This window comes from Aricia agestis, chromosome 2, assembly GCF_905147365.1.
Source record: "Aricia agestis chromosome 2, ilAriAges1.1, whole genome shotgun sequence".
Classification (NCBI taxonomy): domain Eukaryota; kingdom Metazoa; phylum Arthropoda; class Insecta; order Lepidoptera; family Lycaenidae; genus Aricia; species Aricia agestis.
In genome coordinates, this window is record NC_056407.1 from 14,862,139 (window position 1) to 14,884,360 (window position 22,222).

The following is a 22,222-nucleotide window of genomic DNA, read 5'->3' on the forward strand; positions in this document are numbered from 1 at the left end:
TACGGTATTAAATAACTCAGTACTTTATCTGTGCAGTGACGTAACCTTAAATCTACCAATGATAAATAGTTTATGGGTAAAGTTGTGTAATTGGAGGGCTAAATAAGCTTTAAAATTTGGCATAAAATATAAAGTTTAATATAAAAAATGAAATACTTATTGTGTGCACACTGCACAGCTGTATTGATTTAAGGGGTACTAGGGTTTTTTTTATAAAAGCTTTTGACACCAATTTTGTTGACATCGCGCTTTATAAACTGAAGTCCACGCGGACGAAGTCGCGGGCAACAGCTAGTTGTAAATAGGTACCGTAGTGTTTTTTTTTTTTTTTTGTAAATAGTGCATGTGTACATTGGTGAGAGCCTGTGGTGAGAACCAACATAGAATAAAGACACTCCTTTTTTTTTTTTTTAATCTGTTGTATTTTGTATTATTATTGTATTTTTTTTGGAGCAAAGGACTCGTTTCCAGCTCCCAATAAATTAAAAAAAAAACCCATATTTTTAGAAAAATAAAAAATTATCATCTGCCCAATTCTGGAATCTGGATTAGAATAAATGTTAAATATGATTAGTATGATGTTGAGGAAACTTCTTAATTTCTTCATTCATATTTATCATCACAGCGCGATGTAACATCGGATCATTCAAAACTCAAAAGTGAATCTTACTAAAGAGTTCTTAGAGAAGTCGGTTAAAAATCATAGAAACATGTGGGATAGAATTATAGAATATTTAAAGGATCCTCTGCTGGTTGTGAAGGTACAGAACTTTTTCGGTGTAATCTACAAGAAAAGTAACCAGACCAATGAAACTTCTATAGTTCAATCCGATAGACAAGAAGCAGCGGAAGAAATAGATTTGAAGCAACACAAGAGGTTCCCTAGTGATACATCTGGAACGTCCCAGTCCTCTTGCGACACCGATACGTCTAGCGAGACCCAAGAGGAAGTCTTATGTCACGTAAACAATAAGTTTTGGTACTACTTGTTCGTGCTGGGAACAGCTTTAGGTGATGAAATATTTTACGCGACCTTCATACCGTTTTGGTTTTGGAACATCGATGGAGCTGTCGGCCGTAGGGTGGTTTTAGTATGGACTATTGTTATGTATATAGGTAAGTAACATACGGGGCCACGCCACTTAACTCCAAGCGGACAGGAAAAAATAGTCGATGTCTCCAATTTTGATTATTTGGATATGTTATACCTACACATGTTATTAATACGTGTGCCAAATATTTTTGTAATATAATTGCTAGATTCAGGTTGGGTTTCAGCAGAGGCGTGGTTAAAGTTGAAATTATGGTTATAGTTAAATATGGCGTCCTTTAGCTTTAACTTTAACCTTAACTTTAACAGGAGAAATTCACAGATGTCTGTTGCATTTTTTTTTATTGAAGCTACAGGTAACGGGATTGAGGGTATAAAAAATTGAATTATCCATAAAAATCGACAGGAAAAATATAACACTGTAAATATGGCATCCTTGGACGACATATTTAACTTTAACCAAAGATTTGACATTTTGCACTGTAGTTATAGTTAAAGTTACAGTTATAGTTAAATTTAGTTGGTGCAACCCAACCTAAGAATGATGGGACTTTGAAACATGACTTTTCTCTTTGCCGCTCTATGCTTCAAAGCCGATTATTATAGACTAGACGTTCCGCGCGGCTTCGCCCGCGTAAATTAGATATTTCACAGACAAATTAATCCACAAAAATAGCCTATGATCCTTCACGTGGTCTACTTCTTATCTCACCCAAATAACAGAAAAAAATGCTCTAGTTACTAGTAGTTCGTGAGATAGGCCTTTCAAATAATTTTCACCGCTTTTTCCACATTTTCCTCTATTTCTTCGCTCCTATTAGTCTTAGCGTAATAAAATAAAACTTATTTTATTACGCTAAGACTAAATAAAAAAAAAAACCGGCCAAGTGCGAGTCGGACTCGCGCACTGAGGGTTCCGTACAAACCTGCAAGGTTTACAAAGTTCGTTCATTACGACAATCGAGTCATAACTATGGTATTTAATACCTCTACGCGTTTATGAGGAAATGGGTAGTAAGTTTAAAATTATTAAAAAAATATATATTATGTGATGTAACTAAAAATTTATGGTTTTCGTAATTTTTCCTTTATCTATGCTATAAGACGTTGCTTCGTACCAAATTTCAAGATTCTGAGTTCACGGGAAGCACCCTGTAGGTTTTGATTCCCTTGCAAGTGTCGAAAATTTGTGGCATAAACGGCTGTATCTTTTGATTGCGTTGGCTTAGAAGTTTGATTTTTTCACAGCTTCAAGGGACAGTAGACCTGAGTAATTGATATAAATTTCAGCTTCATACCTCCACGCGTTCCTGAGAAAAAGGGTCTTGACAGACGGACGGACGGACAGACGGACAACAAAGTGATCCTATAAGGGTTCCGTTTTTTCCTTTTGAGGTACGGAACCCTAAAAAGATATAAAACTAAAAGAATTTTTCAAATCGAACCAGTAGTTCCTGAGATTAGCGCGTTCAAATAAGCACTTTAAAATAATTTCGTAATAAAATATAGCCTATAGCCTTCCTCGATAAATATACTATCTAACATTGAATTGAGAAAGATAAATAACATTGAAAGAATTTTTCAAATCGGACCAGTAGTTCTTGAGATTAGCGCGTTCAAACAAACGAACAAACAAACAAACTAACAAACTCTTCCGCTTTATAATATTAGTAAGTATAGATTTATACAAAAAATATGAAAAGAACCAAAATGGTCCCTCTTTGAGAAAATCAAGAAAAAATATGAAAAAAAATTTTTTTGTTTTCAAAAATGCAGTCAAAAGCTCATTGAATGGAGTAACAATTTCAGTGGTTTAATTATTTAAATATAAGTATAATTTTTTCAATCTTTAATCGGCTTTGAAGCATTGAGTGCCGAATAGAAAAGACACGTTTCAAAGTCCCATCATTCTTAATCTAGCAATTATATTACAAAAATATTTGGCATACGTAATATACGTGTAGGTATAACATAACCAAATATTATCAAAACAAAATCGGCGACATCGACTATTTTTTCCTGTCCGCTTGGTGTGGAACGCCCCATACATAAATTTAGTACTTGATTTTGTATTTTTGATGATAAAAAAGCATTTGTTGAGTTTCACTCACAGTACTTTTTGATTTACAATCATGCGAACCTTAATTTTGCTTCCATGTGAAAAGTCACCTGTTAGACAAGATTCTTTTCTTAATTTATAGTGTATAAATTTCGAATTTATTACATACTTCATTTGAATAATATATTCTATGCATGGATGTATGAAATATCTATCTTTTCTTTTACAAATAGTTATGCTTTCTTATATAAAGTTTAAAATTAAGGTCAAGGTTTCAAAGACATAATAAGATGGCCAAGACCCGGTTACCCAGTGAAGAAACTTCAAGAGAAATGGGCTATAGAATATGGAATGCCGTCAACTCATGCTATGGTCGGTGTGTCAATACCATTCTCGGTACTGCTGTATACCATGGATAGGTATCAGTACCCGGTACATTGGGGCCTGGTTGTCGCAGTAGCCTGGTGCACTCTGATCTGTGTTAGCCGAGTCTATTTAGGAATGCACAGTGTTTTGGTAAGACAATTTATTAGTGTACACTATAAATGACAATAAATCATTTCAACAGTTCATGCTTTGATACTAATATTAATGCAAAAGTGTATTTGTCGGTCTCTTATTGGCTTATAATTGTATAGAGTTCATACCCTAACCAGCAAAGCGATTTTGTTGACAATTGGTGTGGAGATACTTTGAGTCCTCAAAAAGGACATAGGATAGTTTTTATCCCAGAAAGCAGTACAGAACAGTAAAAAAAATTGGTGTATCGAAAATTGTGGACAACTAGTTATTTATTACTTACTGGATATTTTAATTTTTAAATTTCATAACTTGGCTTGGCCATGACCTTGCTGCAATGACATCATCAAAATATAATGTCTGAAGATATTTTGGCTAGTCTATACATTACCATCATAGTAGTTACATAATAATGTACATTGTTATCTTATCTATTTTTAACTTTTATCAATAAACTTATCTAGGAATTTCCTAATTGCAGGACATAGCAGCGGGTCTGATACTTGCTTCAGGATTACTGATGGTTCTGATACCATTGGTAGACAGATTTGACCACTTCATGCTAATGTCAAAGTGGTGCATACCACTGGTAGTGATTCCTGTCTCCATACTGGTCATTGTATTCTATCCCCAATCCGACAAATGGACACCTACCAGGTATTTATGCTCTTCTCTTGATTTTTCGTTGGATCTCAATACCATAGTAAAAGGAGGGGAAGTAGGATAACTCCGGCCCAATCCGCGATATAATTACCTACTGTCTTAGGGTTGTCAATTTTAGGCGGCGCGGAGGCGCGGCGGGTTGGTGTGGGAGCGGCCGTCCGCGCTTTGTTCGCGCAACCGCATGAACAGCGGCAACGCACAGTGGTCCGAAATCGCTAAATAGTGGACATTCGCAAAAAAGTTCGATTTTGGTGTGGAAAAAAATACCATCCGATAGATTTTAAGAGTGACAATAAATACTTATTAAGTTTTTTTATAAAAATGTATATTTAAGGTGAAAAAAAAAATACGAAAATTTACGTGCAGCCTTTTGCAGTAGAGGGGTTCAAAATTTTGAAATAATTTTACTAATTTTTTAGGTGTGGAAAAAATACTATTCGAAAGATGTCCTAGAGAGTAACAATAAATCCTTATTAAGTTTTTTATAAAAATGTATTTTTTAAGGTGAAAAAAAAAATACTAAAATGTTGTATGGGGAGGAATCTATAAATAGATTTTTTGCAAAAACTGCTAGGTCATTCTGGCTCATTTTTGAAACAAGTAAAGTTCTAGTAGTATGTAAGGTTTAGAAAAAAAATATACGAAAATTTACGTGCAGCCTTTTGCAGTAGAGGGGTTCAAAATTTTGAAATAATTTTACTAATTTTTTAGGTGTGGAAAAAATACTATTCGAAAGATGTCCTAGAGAGTAACATTAAATCCTTATTAAGTTTTTTATAAAAATGTATTTTTTAAGGTGAAAAAAAAAAACTAAAATGTTGTATGGGGAGGAGTCTATAAATAGATTTTTGCAAACACTGTGTAGGCTACTCACCTACTACACAAATAATTAGCGCAAACCTTTATTATAAATAATAAATAATATAATAAAAACTAACTTAAACTTAAAACTTATAAATAGTTAATAATAATAAATATTATATTTACACGTATAGCATTACATATACACAAACACGTATGTCGATATGATATGTCGATACAATGCATCGATACATCATATCGACATGCATTTATCGATACGCGTCACACCCTACAGCAGGACCGGTTCCTTTGTTTGCGTACGCGCAGAGCGTACAACTCGAGCCGGCCAGTAGTCTAGTCGGAATCGCTCCCCGCGCCACGCATATTACGTGTGCCGCTAACCGTATCGCTAACTGCTTACTTTTGCGCTATAGACTTTCTATTTTCTATGTATTTTCTCTTTCCGCTGTTTCTTTGTGCTGTGCGCTATTAACTATATTATATCGTCTTCGTGAACTTTCTTTGTGCCTTCTGTGTTGGAACTATATACATGTGTATGTGGAATAAAACTATTCAACGTGAGTTACCTTTTTCTTCACATACATACTGGAATTGTTACCTATACTGGTGACTCAATTCCCAAACTGGTGACCACGCCTAGAATATGGACAAGGAATTTCACGACGCTAGCGCCATGCCTACAAAATCTGCCACGCGGTCGAACGATGCTGCTAGTGAGGGGACACAGTCGATACCCAATGTCGATGTTTTTAAAGTCGGTGTACGTGTTCCCCCATTCTGGCCGGAAGAACCAGAGATATGGTTTGCGCAGGTGGAGGGACAATTTGCCATCTCAGGTATCACAAATGACCTGACAAAATTTAATTACGTCATTGGCCACCTGGACGTGGAGCAGTTCAGAGAAATTAAGGACATAATCATCAGCCCACCTTCAGCAAATAAATATGACACCTTGAAACGGGAGCTGATCAAACGGCTGTCGGCATCGAGGGAAAAGCAGATCAAGCAGCTTTTGATGCACGAGGAGCTTGGAGACCGTAAGCCCTCGCAATTCCTGCGTCACCTCAAGAGCCTCGCCGGTGCCGACGTCTCTCAGGATTTATTGAAGACCATCTGGACAAGCCGACTCTCCCACGGTATCCAGACAGTGCTCGCTGGTCAACCATCTTCGTCTTCCATCGAGGACCTCGCGGATTTGGCCGATCGCGTTCATGAACTGGCCACTCCCATGCCAGCTGTGGCGTCCACCAGCCAAGCTGTTCCTGGATCTGCACTGGACGCGTTAGCCAGGGAAGTAGCCGAGCTGAGACGACAGGTTCAGCGACTCTCGACGGGTAGAAGAAGCCGACCACGTTCCAGATCATCGGGACCTGCTCGAAGAGGATCAACATCCAGGTCAAGACGATCCGACTCCAACTATCGCAAGTTCCCGCTCTGTTGGTATCATGCCAAATATGCGGAGAAAGCCAGCAGATGCGTGAAGCCCTGCGACTACATGGCGGGAAACGCAAAGGGCGGTCGATAATGGCGACTGCTGACTGCCCTAACTCAACTGGTCGCCTGTTCGTGACGGATTGCGAGTCGAAGATGCAATTCCTGGTCGACACTGGTAGCGACCTCTGTGTCTTCCCCCGGTCCTTGCTGCGTGATCGTCGTACGAAAACGGACTATAATTTGTGTGCTGCGAACGGTTCTAGTATAAGTACTTATGGTTATGTTCACCTTAATTTAGATTTTAGCCTTCGTAGAGTGTTTCCTTGGCGTTTTGTTGTAGCTGATGTTACAAAGCCTATTATAGGCGTAGATTTTTTAAATTATTATAATCTTATTGTAGATTGCCGCAACAAAAGATTGCTTGATTGTAACACTTCTATATCTTGTAACGCTAAAATTGTAAAGGATTCCGACATAGCCTCTGTTAAAATATTGACAGGTGAGACTCGTTACCACAAAATCCTTAAGGAATTTCCCGAGCTCACCCGTCCAACCGGTATACACCGCACAGTAACTCATAACACTGTTCACCACATTCGCACGACATCAGGCCCTCCAGTTTCCTGTACCCCACGTCGTCTAGCACCCGACAAGTTAAAGATAGCTCAGAAAGAGTTCCAGGCCATGATTGCCAATGGAACGGCTCGCCCTTCACAGAGCCCCTGGGCTTCGCCTCTCCATCTAGCACCCAAGAAGGACAACGGTTGGCGTCCCTGCGGTGACTACCGCATGTTGAACGCCCGCACTGTGCCTGACAGGTATCCGATTAAACACATTCACGACTTTGCCCATGATCTTGTTGGCTGCAAAGTGTTTAGCACCCTGGATTTGTTGAAGGCGTACAATCAGATACCTGTCAGTGCTGCAGATATTCCGAAGACCGCAATCATAACTCCTTTTGGACTCTTCGAGTTCCCATTTATGACCTTCGGACTTCGGAATGCGGGCCAAACCTTCCAAAGGTTCATGGATGAGGTTACCCGGGACCTAGACTTCGTTTTTGTATATCTAGACGATATCTTAGTCTATTCCCAGGATGAGGAGCAGCACGAGAAGCATCTCCGCCAACTTTTCAACAGGCTCAGGGAGTACGGCATGCTAATAAATACGGAGAAGTGCATCTTCGGTGTGCCTGAGGTAACTTTTTTAGGTTATTCTATCTCGGCAGCCGGTTCCAAGCCTTTGGACAGCAAGGTGCAGGCGATCAACCAATTTCCTGTTCCTTCAACAGTGCGTCAGCTCAAGGCATTTCTCGGTATGCTAAATTTTTATAGGAGATTTCTTCCTCGAGCAGCTGAGGTCCAGGCTCCATTACATGCGCTTCTTAAAGGCCCTATCAAAGGCTCCCAACCCGTCAACCTGACAGGCGAAGCCCTTGAAGCCTTCAACGCGTGTAAGCGCAGCCTAGCAGACGCAGCGTTGCTTGCCCACCCTGACTGTACTGCTACTCTTGCTTTAGTCACCGATGCATCCGACAAAGCGATCGGCGCCGTTTTGCAACAGTTTAAAAACGGTGCATGGCAACCACTGGCTTTCTTTTCCCGCAAGCTTAGCCCGTCGCAGGTGAAGTATTCGCCATATGACCGGGAGCTGCTTGCAATTTATGAGGCCATTAAATACTTTAGGCATATGCTTGAGGCCCGGCACTTCGTCATCTATACTGACCATAAGCCGATCAGTTTCGCTTTCCATGAACGGAAAAAGAACTGTTCGCCTAGGCAGTATAGACACCTTGACTTTATTGCCCAGTTCACCTCTGATATCCGACACATATCCGGCAAGGATAACGTGGTTGCCGATACGTTGTCGCGGATTGAGGAACTGGGTACGCCGGTGAGCCTCGAAGACATAGCCCAAAGTCAAGCTTCAGACCCTGAATTGCAACAGCTTCTAGCAGACGGTACATCCCTGCGATTGGAGAAGCTTGTGGTGCCTGGTAGTCGTCTACCCCTGTACTGCGACGTTAGTACAACGACCTCCAGGCCTTTTGTGCCGAAATTTTATCGAAGGCAGGTTTTTGATAGCCTGCATTCGTTAAGCCATCCCGGTGTCAGTGCATCCGCCAAATTAGTCGCAGAGCGCTTTGTATGGCCAGGCATTCGTCGGGACTGCAGACAATGGGCTCGTGCATGCATGGCTTGCCAAAAAGCTAAGGTCAGCCGCCACGTGACTGCGCCGCTAGGTACATACACCTTGCCAAGAGTGCGATTCCACCAGATCCATATAGACCTTGTGGGTCCCTTGCCGCTATCGCAGGGGTATCGCTACTGTCTTACCGCCGTCGATCGATTCACTCGGTGGCCGGAAGCGGTACCTATTCATGATATGACTGCGGAGACAGTTGCCCAAGCGCTCTTGTCTACGTGGATCGCACGTTTTGGTTGCCCCACTCAAATCACAACCGACCGTGGTCGGCAATTTGAGTCGGCCTTATTTCAGTGCCTTTCGAAAGCCACTGGCTTTGACCACAGGCGGACGACAGCTTACCATCCCGCATGTAATGGCATGGTGGAAAGGTTCCACCGGCAGCTTAAGGCTGCCATAGTTTGCCATGCCAACGACAGGTGGACCGAGTCCTTGCCATGGGTCCTTCTTGGCATACGAACTGCCTTTAAAGAGGATCTCCAGTGCTCCTCTGCAGAGCTAGTATATGGAGAGCCTTTAAGGTTGCCAGGCGAATTTTTTGACCCTGCAGACGGTGGTACTACCGATACGTCTGAGTTTTCGGCCCGCCTTAAGCAAATTGCTAGAAGGTTACAACCCACAGCTGCTTCCCGACACTCAAGCCCCAAAGTATTTATTTATAAGGAGCTTGCTACCGCTGACCATGTCTTCCTTCGTGAAGACGCAGCACGTGGCTCTCTCCAACCTGCTTATTCAGGACCCCATAAAGTGTTGTCGAGGGACGACAAAATATTTAAAATACTGCTCAAAGGCAAAGAGGTCACAGTATCTATAGACCGCATAAAACCGGCCTTCATACTGTCTGACCATACAACACTTGAGCATTTACCAGATGTCCAGAAAAAATATTTTACTCGTTCTGGACGTCGAGTTAAATTTCCAGATTTTTATCGCCCATGACGGTCTCTGGAGGGGGGTGGTGTAGGCTACTCACCTACTACACAAATAATTAGCGCAAACCTTTATTATAAATAATAAATAATATAATAAAAACTAACTTAAACTTAAAACTTATAAATAGTTAATAATAATAAATATTATATTTACACGTATAGCATTACATATACACAAACACGTATGTCGATATGATATGTCGATACAATGCATCGATACATCATATCGACATGCATTTATCGATACGCGTCACACCCTACAGCAGGACCGGTTCCTTTGTTTGCGTACGCGCAGAGCGTACAACTCGAGCCGGCCAGTAGTCTAGTCGGAATCGCTCCCCGCGCCACGCATATTACGTGTGCCGCTAACCGTATCGCTAACTGCTTACTTTTGCGCTATAGACTTTCTATTTTCTATGTATTTTCTCTTTCCGCTGTTTCTTTGTGCTGTGCGCTATTAACTATATTATATCGTCTTCGTGAACTTTCTTTGTGCCTTCTGTGTTGGAACTATATACATGTGTATGTGGAATAAAACTATTCAACGTGAGATTTTTTTCGTTTTCACGATCGATTCGAACGATTCATTCAATTCTTCACATACATACTGGAATTGTTACCTATACTGGTGACGCAATTCCCAAAACTGCTTGGTCATTCTGGTTCATTTTTGAAACAAGTAAAGTTCTAGTAGTATGTAAGGTTAAGAAAAAAAAATACGAAAATTTAAGTGCAGCCTTTTGCAGTAGAGGGGTTCAAAATTTTGAAATAATTTTACTAACTTTTTAGGCGTGGAAAAAAATACTATTCGATAGCTTTCCTAAAGAGTAACAATAAATCCTTTATAAGTTTTGTACAAAAAATATGTTTTAAGCCAAAAAAAAATAATTACGATTATTTTTCCGACCCAAATATCGACCAATAGAATTGCACCATTCGACGTCACGTGGTACAACCTACATGGTATTATACTGATAATTTTTTGAAAATTTTCTCTGGTAGTTGCTATATATAAAAGACAAACACGTCAAACTGACAGGTTGAATTCAATTGTGTCTCATGGTGCAATTATATTGGCCGACATTTGGGACGGAAAAATAATCCCCCGAATATCACACGAGCTTCAAAATTATCTGGCATTTCCCTCAAGGTTCCCTGCAAACAAATAAAGTCGTCAAGTTTTTCAGGAAAAATCACTCGCGCTTCGCGCTCGTGATTTTTTAACCTGAAAAACTTGAATCCTTTATTTGTTTGCAACGAACCTATCGGGAAATATCCGATAATTTTGAAGCTCTTGTGGTATTATAAGTGAAAATTGTATGGGTATAATATATATAAAACGAGTCCTTAAAAAGCAACAATTCTTATATGTGTTTACAAACATGGATAGCAAAAACAAAATTAAACTAAAATTAACTACTGAATAAACTATTGTAATTATAATAAAATAAAAATTGTTGCACACACTAATAACTCAATCAATTTCAAATGAAACTTATAAATAAACAATAATAAATAATCAATTAAACCAACGCGCTTTACAAACATAGTGGATCTCCAATGCTATCATCGCCTTGTAATGAACAACTTCACTTTCTTCGTAATCTTCTGATAAAAGAGGTCTTTCAAGCAACAGGTCGACTGTGTCTGGATGAAATTCTTGGTGTTTATTTTTAGACAACTTTGGACGAATGTGAGACAAATATGGATCAGAGCTTATTAAAAAGTTGTGCAACAAATCTTCATTAGTTTCTGCTCGACTCGTCTTTCTAGTATGCATCTCTCTAGTATTTCTAAATTCTTTATTCCTTGCCTCTGAAGCTTCTTCACTCAAATAGCCAATTGGAATAATTGGCTATTTGTCGCAGTTTGAAAAAAAGTCGGTGCCAGTTCCAAAAGTTTAAAATATTCTGTCAGAGAACTGAAGATTCAGCTTTTTGGTACCGACTTCAAAATGATGAAGATTGAGTACAGAAATAGTTGAGGTTTAGCCGAATTCGGAAAAAAGCACTATTAGATAGGAAAATTATTTAATACTTTTTAGTTCATATTATAGGGATGTTATTATTGTTTTTACTTTGGAAATCGGTTTTAATTTTTTGTTAAAAATAATACATATATCTTACTAGCTGTTGCCCGCGACTTCGTCCGCGTGGACTTCAGTTTATAGCGCGCGATGTCAACAAAATTTGTGTCAAAAGCTTTATAAAAAAACCCTGGTACCCCTTAAATCAAAACAGCTATGCAGTATGCACATAATATTTCATTTTTTTAAAATTAAACTATATATTATGCCAAATTTTAAAGCTTATTTAGCCCCCTTAAACTTTACCCATAAACTATTTATCATTGATAGGTTTAAGGTTACGTCACTGTATAATGTATATAATATTAAGTACTGACTTATTAAATAACGTAAAAAAGAAGTAAAAATCGAAAAAAAATCGAATCTCGAATGTATGATGATACCACCTCTTATAGAAAGATGTTAGTCAAGCGTTAGCGCGATGTAAGGACGCACGGCGCCATCTAGTATGAATTTTTGGAACTAACTTAATTTGAACAAATTTTCGTATTTTCACCCCCTTACAACCCTTTTTTCCAGTAAAAAATAGCCTATGTCCTTTCTCAGGCTTTAGACTATCTGTATACAAAATTTCATTACAATCGGTTCGGTAGTTTTGGCGTGAAAGCGAGACAGATAGACAGACAGAGAGACAGAGATACTTTCGCATTTATAATATTAGTATAGATAGTATAGATAATATGGACTTTAAAATGTGGTCAGCACGAGATGACAACAAAATTCTTAAAAAAGCAAAAAAGGATGCCACACAACATGAGTTTAAAGAGCAAACTGGAATAACACAATATAGGCTACAATTTTAACCGACTTTCAAAATGGGGGAGGTGTTATGTTCGTTTTCTTATATTCATTACTCCGCCGTTTGCTAACCGATTTTCAACATTTTTCTTTTGGTATATAGGGTATCATCCCAATTTGGTATTATATTCACAAAAGTGGTGATCTGATGAAGGATTCATAAGTAATCGAGGGAACTCCTCAAAACTTATAGGGAAGCATGTGGTGACTTCGGTTTCGTGAGAAGTATTCTAAGCATATGCTACCAACAAGTAAGATTTTGCACCGAGATATACCTGGTATACCGTGGTTCGGAAGGTGCTGAGAGAACTCCTGATTCTTTATAAATACAAGTTTGGGAGTTTCGGCGTTGTTTTAAGAACAGAAAGTATATGCTACTATGCAAATTACATTCATCATCATCATCATCACTACCATATTATGCCATTTCATAGTCTTTTAGATCGAGACTAGAGTTTGTCAAGCGATAATTAAAAAAAATCTATACCTACCTAATATTATAAACCTGAAGAGTATGTTTGCTTGAACGCGTCAATCTCAGGAACTACAGGTCCGATTTAAAAACTTATCTCAGTGTTATATAGATCATTTATCGAGTAAGACTATAGGCTATATTATATTATCACGCTAAGACTAATACGACCGAAGAAACTCAGGAAAATGTGGGAAAAACGGGGGAAATATTTTTTATGGGAAAATGTACGGTTTCTGTAAAATTCCTAATTTACGCGGGCGAAGCCGCGCGGGACATCTAGTACAAAATAGATTGGTATAATAAAAAGGGGTGGTCATTGGGGGTTGTATTTTTTCCTCAAAATTTTTCTAAGTCTTTTTCCCATAGTGCCCCGTTTCCTTCAGGCCAACCGAACAAAAAAAAATACAATCTTGGCGTCGCATTCTTTGACGCATTCAATTATTGAATGCGCCAATACGAAAGTTGAATGAAAGAAGATGACGAAAATTGAAGATGAAAGTGCACAGTGTGGACATACATAGCTAATCTACATCGTAATAGGAATAAGAAACACAATCGCAATTAGTGTAAAAAATACTTCGTTTATACGGTTTATATTTAAACGATTTTGATACATAAATATACAGATCGAATTCCTATGCAAGTTTATAGGTACAATAATTGCCTAGCGGCTAGCACGTGTTTACTGTTCACTTCGATTTTTTTAAATGTACAATACATTTAATATTAAAATTATCTACCTGATATTTGTGAGCACGACGTCTGACTCTTAACAAATTGTAATAAGAATTAAGATACGTAGAATATTAAATATACATACGCGATGGTTAGTAGCTAACTAAAAAGAGTGAAATTATTATTTTTAACAAAAAATTAAAACCGACTCCCAAGGTAAAAACAATAATATCATCCTTATAAAATGAACTAATTAAATTAAGAAATTAAAGAAAAACCCCCGCCAAATAACTTTAAAAAGTAATGAAATAATAGATTTTACTGACTTTAAGTTTAAATAATTCCAAAGTGTAAAGTGATATTTTAGTCCATAATTGTTGTCACGGTATGTCGGGGGTCCGCCAACAGTGTCTTTTGCATTTTGTATCACCACATCACTGATTGTCTCGATTCGGTTCGCTGTGAACTGATCCTTAAACTATAATGTTATGTGAAATCAAACATCTACATTAGCGGTACCCCGACACACCTTGACAACAATTATGGACTAAAATATCACTTTACACTTAGGAATTATTTAAATTTAAAGTCAGTAAAATCTATTATTTCATTACTTTTTAAAGTTATTTGGCGGGGTTTTTTTTTAAATTTCTTAATTTAATTTTATTTCATGCTTTTCAAACTTGTATTGGTTATAGTGCAGAATAATTCCTATCAACAGGATCATATTATATCCCAATGAATACCATCTAGGAATGTCCTTTTGAATGAGGCCGTCAATATGAGTCCAAACATGAAACCTCCACTTTTCGTTCATATGGAGCTCGGCTCCTATAGAATCCAGATGATGCTGCAGCAGCAGCATGCAAAAATTTACTGTTTATCTACGTCTTACTAGTTGCCGCAATTAAAATGAGCCCAAACACGAAACCATTGCTCTAAGTTGGTGAGGAGTTGGGTGTCCTATTGATTACCAGGTGATGCTGCAGCACCAGGTCAACTTTCCATTAATGTGTAAATATTCGTAAATCTCACGAACTAGAATGCAATAAAGCCCACCAAACGACTGTAAGTTGCTAATCGGCCCTTCACCAGATCAACCTCGATTTTTCAGCATAGAGCAGGCTGATGATGATGAATTATAGCTAAGAACACTCTCAATTAAGTAAGCTTTCAAACAAAAAAACTAGATAAAATCGGTCCACCCGTTTGGATGCTACGATGCCACAGACAGACAGACAGACAGACAGACAGACAGACAGACAGATAGACCGACAGACAGACCGACAGACAGACACGTCAAACTTATAACACCCCTCTTTTTTGTCGGGGGTTAAAAAGTATTAAATAATTTTTCCTATCTAATAGTGCCTTTTTCCGAATTCGGCTAAACCTCAACTATTTCTGTACTCAATCTTCATAATTTTGTAGTCGGTGCCAGTTCCAAAAGTTTCAAATATTCTGTCAGAGAACTAAAGATTCAGCTATCTGGTACCGACTTCAAAAGGTGGTACCATGTTAGACTAAGTTTTTCGATTCTTTCGATTGTTATACACGTTATCAAATGACTCACCTACCAACATAGATATCAGAAACAACAGCATACCAATAATAAATACTAAATAGTTTATGGGTAAAGCTAAAGTTGTGTAATGCAGCTAAGTTGTGAAAAGCTAAATAAGCTTTAAAATTTGGTATAAAAAAGTTTAATTAAAAAAAAAAAATATTATGTGCACAGTGCACACTTCACGGCTGTTTTGGGTATTTTGATTTAAGGGATACCAGGGTTTTAAAAAGCTTTTGACACCAATTTTGTTGACACCGCGTGCTATAAACTGAAGTCCACGCGGACGAAGTCGCGGGCAACAGCTAGTACTCAAAATGTCTTGTAATAATATTGAATTAGATAGGCAAGTCTGGTCGTTCAAAGTAAGAAAATGGACGCACTATAATATCTTGTATCCACTATCCCTACTTTAGAAGTTAGAGGGGGGGACACACATTTTACCACTTTGGATGAGTCTCTCTCGGAAACTATTCAGGTTAGAAAAAAAATAAATTAGAAACCTCTATATGATTTTTAAATACCTATCCATAGATACCCCACACGTATAGTTTAGATGAAAAAAATTTTTTTGTTTCAGTTGTACCTATGGGGGACCCCTAAAATTTTTAATATTTTTTTCCATTTTTAGGGTTCCGTAGCCAAATGGCAAAAAACGGAACCCTTATAGATTCGTCATGTCTGTCTGTCTGTCTGTCTGTCTAAAAAAATTTTTTCATTCAATTTCATATTGATGTTTCTTATATAATTTTTTTTAACCTGAATGTGTGTCCCCCCCTCTAATTTCTAAAGTAGGGGCATGATAAGTCTAAAAAAATATATTGTACATTACTATAAAAACTACCAACGAAAATTGGTTTGAACGAAATCTAGCTAGTAGTTTTTTTTATCTATACTAATATTATAAATGCGAAAGTATCTCTGTCTGTCTGTCTGTCTGTCTCGCTTTCACGCCAAAACTACTGAACCGATAGTAATGAAATTTTGTACACAGATAGTCTAAAGCCTGAGAAAGGACATAGGCTACTTTTTAACTGGAAAAAGGGGTTGTAAGGGGGTGAAAATGCGTAAATTTGGTTAAATTAACTTAGTTCCAAAAACTCAAAACAGATGGCGCCAAGAGTCGCCTAGATCGCGCTAGCGCTTGCTCATATGTATTTCTATAAGAGGTGGTACCATGTTGAGTTAATATTTCGATTGTTATACATGTTATTATTAAACTCACGTACCAACATAGTTATGAGAAACAACAGTCTACCAATAGTAAATACTAAATAGTTTATGGGCATTGGGCAAAGCTAAAGTTGTGTAATGCATTATATAGCTAAGTTGTGTAACGCTAAATAAGCTTTAGGTATAAAAAAGTTTAATTAAAAAAAAAAACGTGCATACTACACGGCTGTTTTGGGCATTTTGATTTAAGGGGTACCAGGGTTTTAAAAAGCTTTTGACACCAATTTTATTGACACCGCGCGCTATAAACTGAAGTCCACGCGGACGAAGTCGCGGGCAACAGCTAGTACGTCATAAATGGTAAACCTTAAACTAACAAAAAAATTTTTTTTCATCCAACCTATGCGTGTGGGGTATTTATGAATAGGTCTTCAAAAATCATGTTGAAGTTTCATATATATATGTCGCAGGGAAAAGAAGATATCAGGGATAACCCGAAATCCCTAGGGATATCACGAAATCGCGGTAGATACCGAATATTCTTGTTTCTTACGTGTTCTTACTAAACAAATCTAGTGATATGTCATTTCACTAAACTAAATCTAGTGATATGTCATTTCACTAAACTAAATCTAGTGAAATGTCAGAAAAGCGGATACCGCCGAATAAAAATCGAGCTACGCATTTCTCTCGCTCGCTCTAATACCCACACGGGCACTAGTGGGAGTGAAACAAATGCGTCGCTCGAGCTGGCGCGGCTCGTGTGATTTTAGTCGTTAAATTATTACGTGTACGTTAAGTTTGAATGCGATTTTCTAAATATCACCTTTTACGACTCTCGAATTTCAACATTTTTTAATATTTTCCTGCATTTAATAATAGCCTGTTAAATGTATATTATGGGGATATTAATAACTCAATACCGATAATAAGATCCCTTCACGCTGATAATGCCCCATTCGCGTTAAGAGGGCGACTAACGCAAAAAATCGTCCTTCTCTCTTCACACTCACGCCCGTCTTTCATATGCCAGGTGAAAAAAGACGACGCGGATTCATTTTAATAAAAAGAAAATTATTTTTTTCCTAATAACTCGATAAATATGTAACATTTAAAAAATCCGCTAGGTCAGTTCCTCAATGATAGAATTTTATACAATGTGTTAAAATATTAACTTAGTTTAATGCACGGTTATGGCAATATATGAAAAATTCGTGAAAATTAGATGCATCTTTGTGATCGAGAAAATTTTAAGATATCGTGTTTTTGCTAGGTCTGATTCTCGGAAATTTCATTTTGTAGACATAGATACTATGTCTACAAAATGAAACAATTCGGGGCTTATTTTCAAGTATAAAAATGAATTATAAAATCGTCAATTTAGGGTTAGTCGCCCCCATAAGATAGTGATAGGGTATTAGAGCGAGCGAGAGAAATGCGTAGCTCGATTTTTATTCGGTGGTATCCGCTTTTCTGACATTTCACTAGATTTAGTTTAGTGAAATGACATATCACTAGATTTGTTTAGTAAGAACACGTAAGAAACAAGAATATTCGGTATCTACCGCGATTTCGTGATATCCCTAGGGATTTCGGGATATCCCTGATATCTTCTTTTCCCTGCGACATATATATTTTTTTCTAACTGGAATAGTTTGCGAAAGAGACTCTTCCAAAGTGGTAAAATTTGTGTCGCCCCCCCTCTAATTTCTAAAGTAGGGGCATGATAAGTCTAGAAAAAATATATGATGTAAGTACATTACTATTAAAACTACCAACGAAAACTGGTTTGAACGAAATCTAACAAGTAGTTTTTTTTATACGTTATAAATGGTTAACCTTAAATTAACTTTCATTAAATCAACTGAAACATAAAAATAAATCAAAAACCTTTTAATTTCATAGAACATAAACCTTATTGTTGCTGCGGAACCCTTCATGGGCGAGTCCAACTCGCACTTGGCCGGTTTTTTTGTATCAAAATCTTAATGCGGTTCACAGACTACATCTACTTAGCAATTTTCAATAGCTCTTATAGTTTCGGAGAAAAGAGGCTGTGACATACGGACGGACAGACAGACAGACAGACAGACATGACGAATCTATAAGGGTTCCGTTTTTTGCCAGTTGGCTACGGAACCCTAAAAAGTGTCGAGGTCAAATATCGTTCTGTCTAGCCCTCCTTTACGCCGAACGCGCCATAAGGAACTTCGTTCCAATATAGCATCCGACGACGACGCATCGCTTTAATGGCATGTCATAAAATATGTATGTTTGAGATGTAGTGTTGGTTTAACGCAGTTGACGCTGACTGCCGACTGCTGAGGTACCGCATCGCAACGCAAACGAGCAATGCTAGCTTTGCTTTAAATGTAACAGGTTTTTCATGTATTTCATTCAATCATTTTGTAAATTTCAGGGGTGACACAACAATGATCGTGAGCGTCTGTGCCGGCATTTTGACGGGCTCATGGTGTAACTATCAACTGGGGAACATGGTGGCTTCAACCCAGGAACCTCCGTACGAGATACAAGGCTTATCGCTGGATATGTTCGGATGTTTGTTACTGCGGACGAGTCTAGGCTTCTGTGGTGTGGTAGCAACCAGAGCGCTAGCTAAGTCAGTGTCTTACGCGTTCGTATGTGCGCTGCTAGGCCGCGATAAGAATGAATTACGTCATTCTGCTAACACCCTTCAAAATTGGAACAAAATTGTAGTAGAGTGCAGTTATAAATACTTCACGTATGGTCTTATCGGTTTTAATACGACATATGTGTTCCCAAATGTTTTTGATTTGTTGAAGATCAACCGACCCACATATTACACAGAGATATAAAAAATACTTTTTATACAAATGCTGCCAAAATGTTCATCCAATAGTGTTAATTTTTAGTCTAATTTTATGTTTTATTGTTGAACAACACTGTTTCTAATAATAAGACACGATTTTTTTGTTATATTTACGTGGCTTAGGTATTTCATAATATTTGTTTTTTATGTTACTTGTTGTAAGTATAAAATAAAAAAATAAAACTTCCTGCCAGGTAAATTGCAGGGTTCCAAGTAGTAATAGAGAAATGTTTAAGGGTCCAGTATACAATTTGAGATTGTAAAGTTTATTAAATATTTAAGTGTAATAATTCTAAATATCATTCATTTCATCAAAGGCCTAATGTTAATACAGGAACTTTAGGTATTATTAAGTATTTTTAATTTATCAGAGCTTTAAGACAAGTTGTATTCCATGATTTCGATTGCAAAGATAGAATGTGAATGGTGACACTATCCACAAAATCCACACTAAACAGTTTTTATTCTGCTTCGCTGTCGAAATTGTAAATGCAAGTTTACTTAAGACCCGGTAAAATATGTAACTTAGTATATAAAGCAATAATAATTATAAGACGAACACCCAAAAAAGCCCAAGCTCCGGCACAAAAGTAAGGTATCTCAGTTTTTTGTATATTTTATTAGTAAAAGAAATGTATATGTGTCATTGCCGCAAAAAGTGGCTTAAGTAAAAAAATTGCTATATAATTATTTTCAGGAGTACCTAACAATTTTAGTTTAAATTACTTTTATGAAATGTTTGAAACAACCACTAAACATACAAAAACACTTACCTTTTACTACTAGTACCACAAATTCTGTCTGCTAAAAGTAATTTACAATGAACTCTCTACAAAGAACACGTACATACCCTAAAGTATTATCACTTATTTTGGTTACACCTGTATCATGGGCGTCGGCAGGGGGGTGCCAGGTGGTGCACTTGTACTCTTTGGGAATCTCAGGATCAACAGGAATAATTGAAATAAAAAGCAGTATGTTAGAAGCCGTACAAAGATAGTTCGTAATGTTTCGGCACTAAAATATTATGTATAATATATTCTGTTGACGTAAATAGAGTCACTGTTGTTCGTAAAACGTAAAAAGAAAATAAAGAAAACTAAAATCTGCACCCCTTGGAAATTATTTCTGCCGGCGCCCGTATACTTATTTTCACTAAATCTTGTCATTCTGTTTATTTTCGCTATGAACTTATATAAAAAATGTCGGTATAATAATATAATAATAAAACACAAGTAATCTCTTGCTTAATGGGGATGCCTCATATTGTATGTGATTTTATTGAAAAATAAATATTTATTATTTATTATTATTAATTATTATAATTATGTATTTTAGAAACATAATTAATTACTATTTTATAACATTTTGGAGTCGATATGTTCAACGTAATGTAATTTTCAATTAGCGCCTGAAAAAATCTAAAAGCATTTTTTTTTCTATCTTAGCCACATCCTGCGGCAAACACGCCTATCAAAAAATGTTACACATAAAATACACAAATAACTGAGATACATCTCTTCTGCGCCGGGCCTTGGGTAATTTTCTATGGAGTTTGGGTGTTCTCCTTCATTTGTTACTAGCTGTTGCCCGCGACTTCGTCCGCGTGGACTTCAGTTTATAGCGCGCGATGTCAACAAAATTGGTGTCAAAACTTCAAAAGCTTTTATAAAAAAACCCTGGTACCCCTTAAATCAAAACAGCTGTGCAGTGTGTACATAATATTTCATTTTTTTTACAGATAGTCTAAAGCCTGAGAAAGGACATAGGCTACATTTTTACTGGAAAAAAGCGTTCTAAGGGGGTGAAAATGCGTAAATTTGTTCATAATAGATGGCACCGTGCGTCTCCTACATCGCGCTAACGCTTGGCCAAAAGTCTTTCTATAAGAGGTGGTATTATCATACATTCGATTTTCGATTGTTATTTCTTTTTTACGTTATTTAATAAATCAGTACTTTATCTATGCAGTGACGTAACCTTAAACCTATCAATGATAAATAGTTTATGGGTAAAGCTGTGTAATTGGGGGTGGGGGCTAATTAATAAGCTTTAAAATTAGGCATAAAATATAAAGTTTTATTAAAAAAATTGAAATATTATGTGCACACTGCACAGCTGTTTTGATTTAAGGGGTACCAGGGGTTTTTTTTATAAAACCTTTTGATACCAATTTTGTTGACATTGCGCGCTATAAACTGAAGTCCACGCGGACTAAGTCGCGGGCAACAGCTAGTATGAAATAAGACTACAGACTAACAAAAACCGACGTGAAACAGCGCTCTCACAGAAAACCTACGTGAAACAGCGCTTGCGCTGTGTTTCGTCTAGTACAGGAGTTACCAATTAGTTTCGCTCAGGGTCCGCTTTACGACATAAAATGACCTTCGCGGTCCACACATTATAAATATTATAAAAAGGCATGTATTTAAATCAATATCTGTATATTCCCTTTTCTCGATCAAATTAATTGAAAGATTCACCAAAAACACTGACTTGCACACTAATTATGCACCCTAAATAATGCGAATTCAGCATACTATTTAAAGTTATTTGCGAAACTGTTTTACTGAACGAATAACTGTTATTAAAATAGTATATCTAACAATTCCTTAGTTCAACAAACATACTACAACTTTTTAAAGGAAAATCATCACCTAAATTACTTTTAGGGACACCATTTATTCTAAATAAAACCCAATTTAATCTGTTATGTTCATAATATAATTAAGGTCACATAAAAATCATCAAGTGCTAACTTAACATGGACAAAACTTTGGCACAGTGAATGGTAACTCAGTTTATAAACAATAATAATAAACAATCGGCAAAGAGCGAGTCGGATTCGCGCACAAAGGGTTCCTTACCGATATATTGCAAAATTGCACTCTAGGGGTTGACAAGCTACTAAAGAA

The 22,222-nt window shown here is 37.2% G+C and overlaps 1 protein-coding gene across 1 annotated transcript; it reads left to right on the forward strand.

Annotated features, from left to right (window-relative positions):
• Positions 1-557: 557 nt before the first annotated feature.
• Positions 558-19,656, forward strand: LOC121735485 (sphingosine-1-phosphate phosphatase 1-like). Its single transcript, XM_042126329.1, has 4 exons — positions 558-1,116; positions 3,376-3,626; positions 4,111-4,286; positions 18,876-19,656. Exons 1-4 carry the CDS (start codon positions 711-713, stop codon positions 19,291-19,293), a joined length of 1,251 nt encoding a protein of 416 aa, XP_041982263.1. The 5' UTR covers positions 558-710; the 3' UTR covers positions 19,294-19,656.
• The last annotated feature ends 2,566 nt before the right edge of the window (positions 19,657-22,222 follow it).

Coding starts and splice junctions, on each gene's coding strand:
- LOC121735485 (XM_042126329.1), top strand. CDS start 711: ATGTGGGATAGAATTATAGAATATTTAAAGGATCCTCTGCTGGTTGTG. Junction 3,627..4,110: donor TAGGAATGCACAGTGTTTTG/GTAAGACAATTT, acceptor TCCTAATTGCAG/GACATAGCAGCGGGTCTGAT. Junction 4,287..18,875: donor GACAAATGGACACCTACCAG/GTATTTATGCTC, acceptor TGTAAATTTCAG/GGGTGACACAACAATGATCG.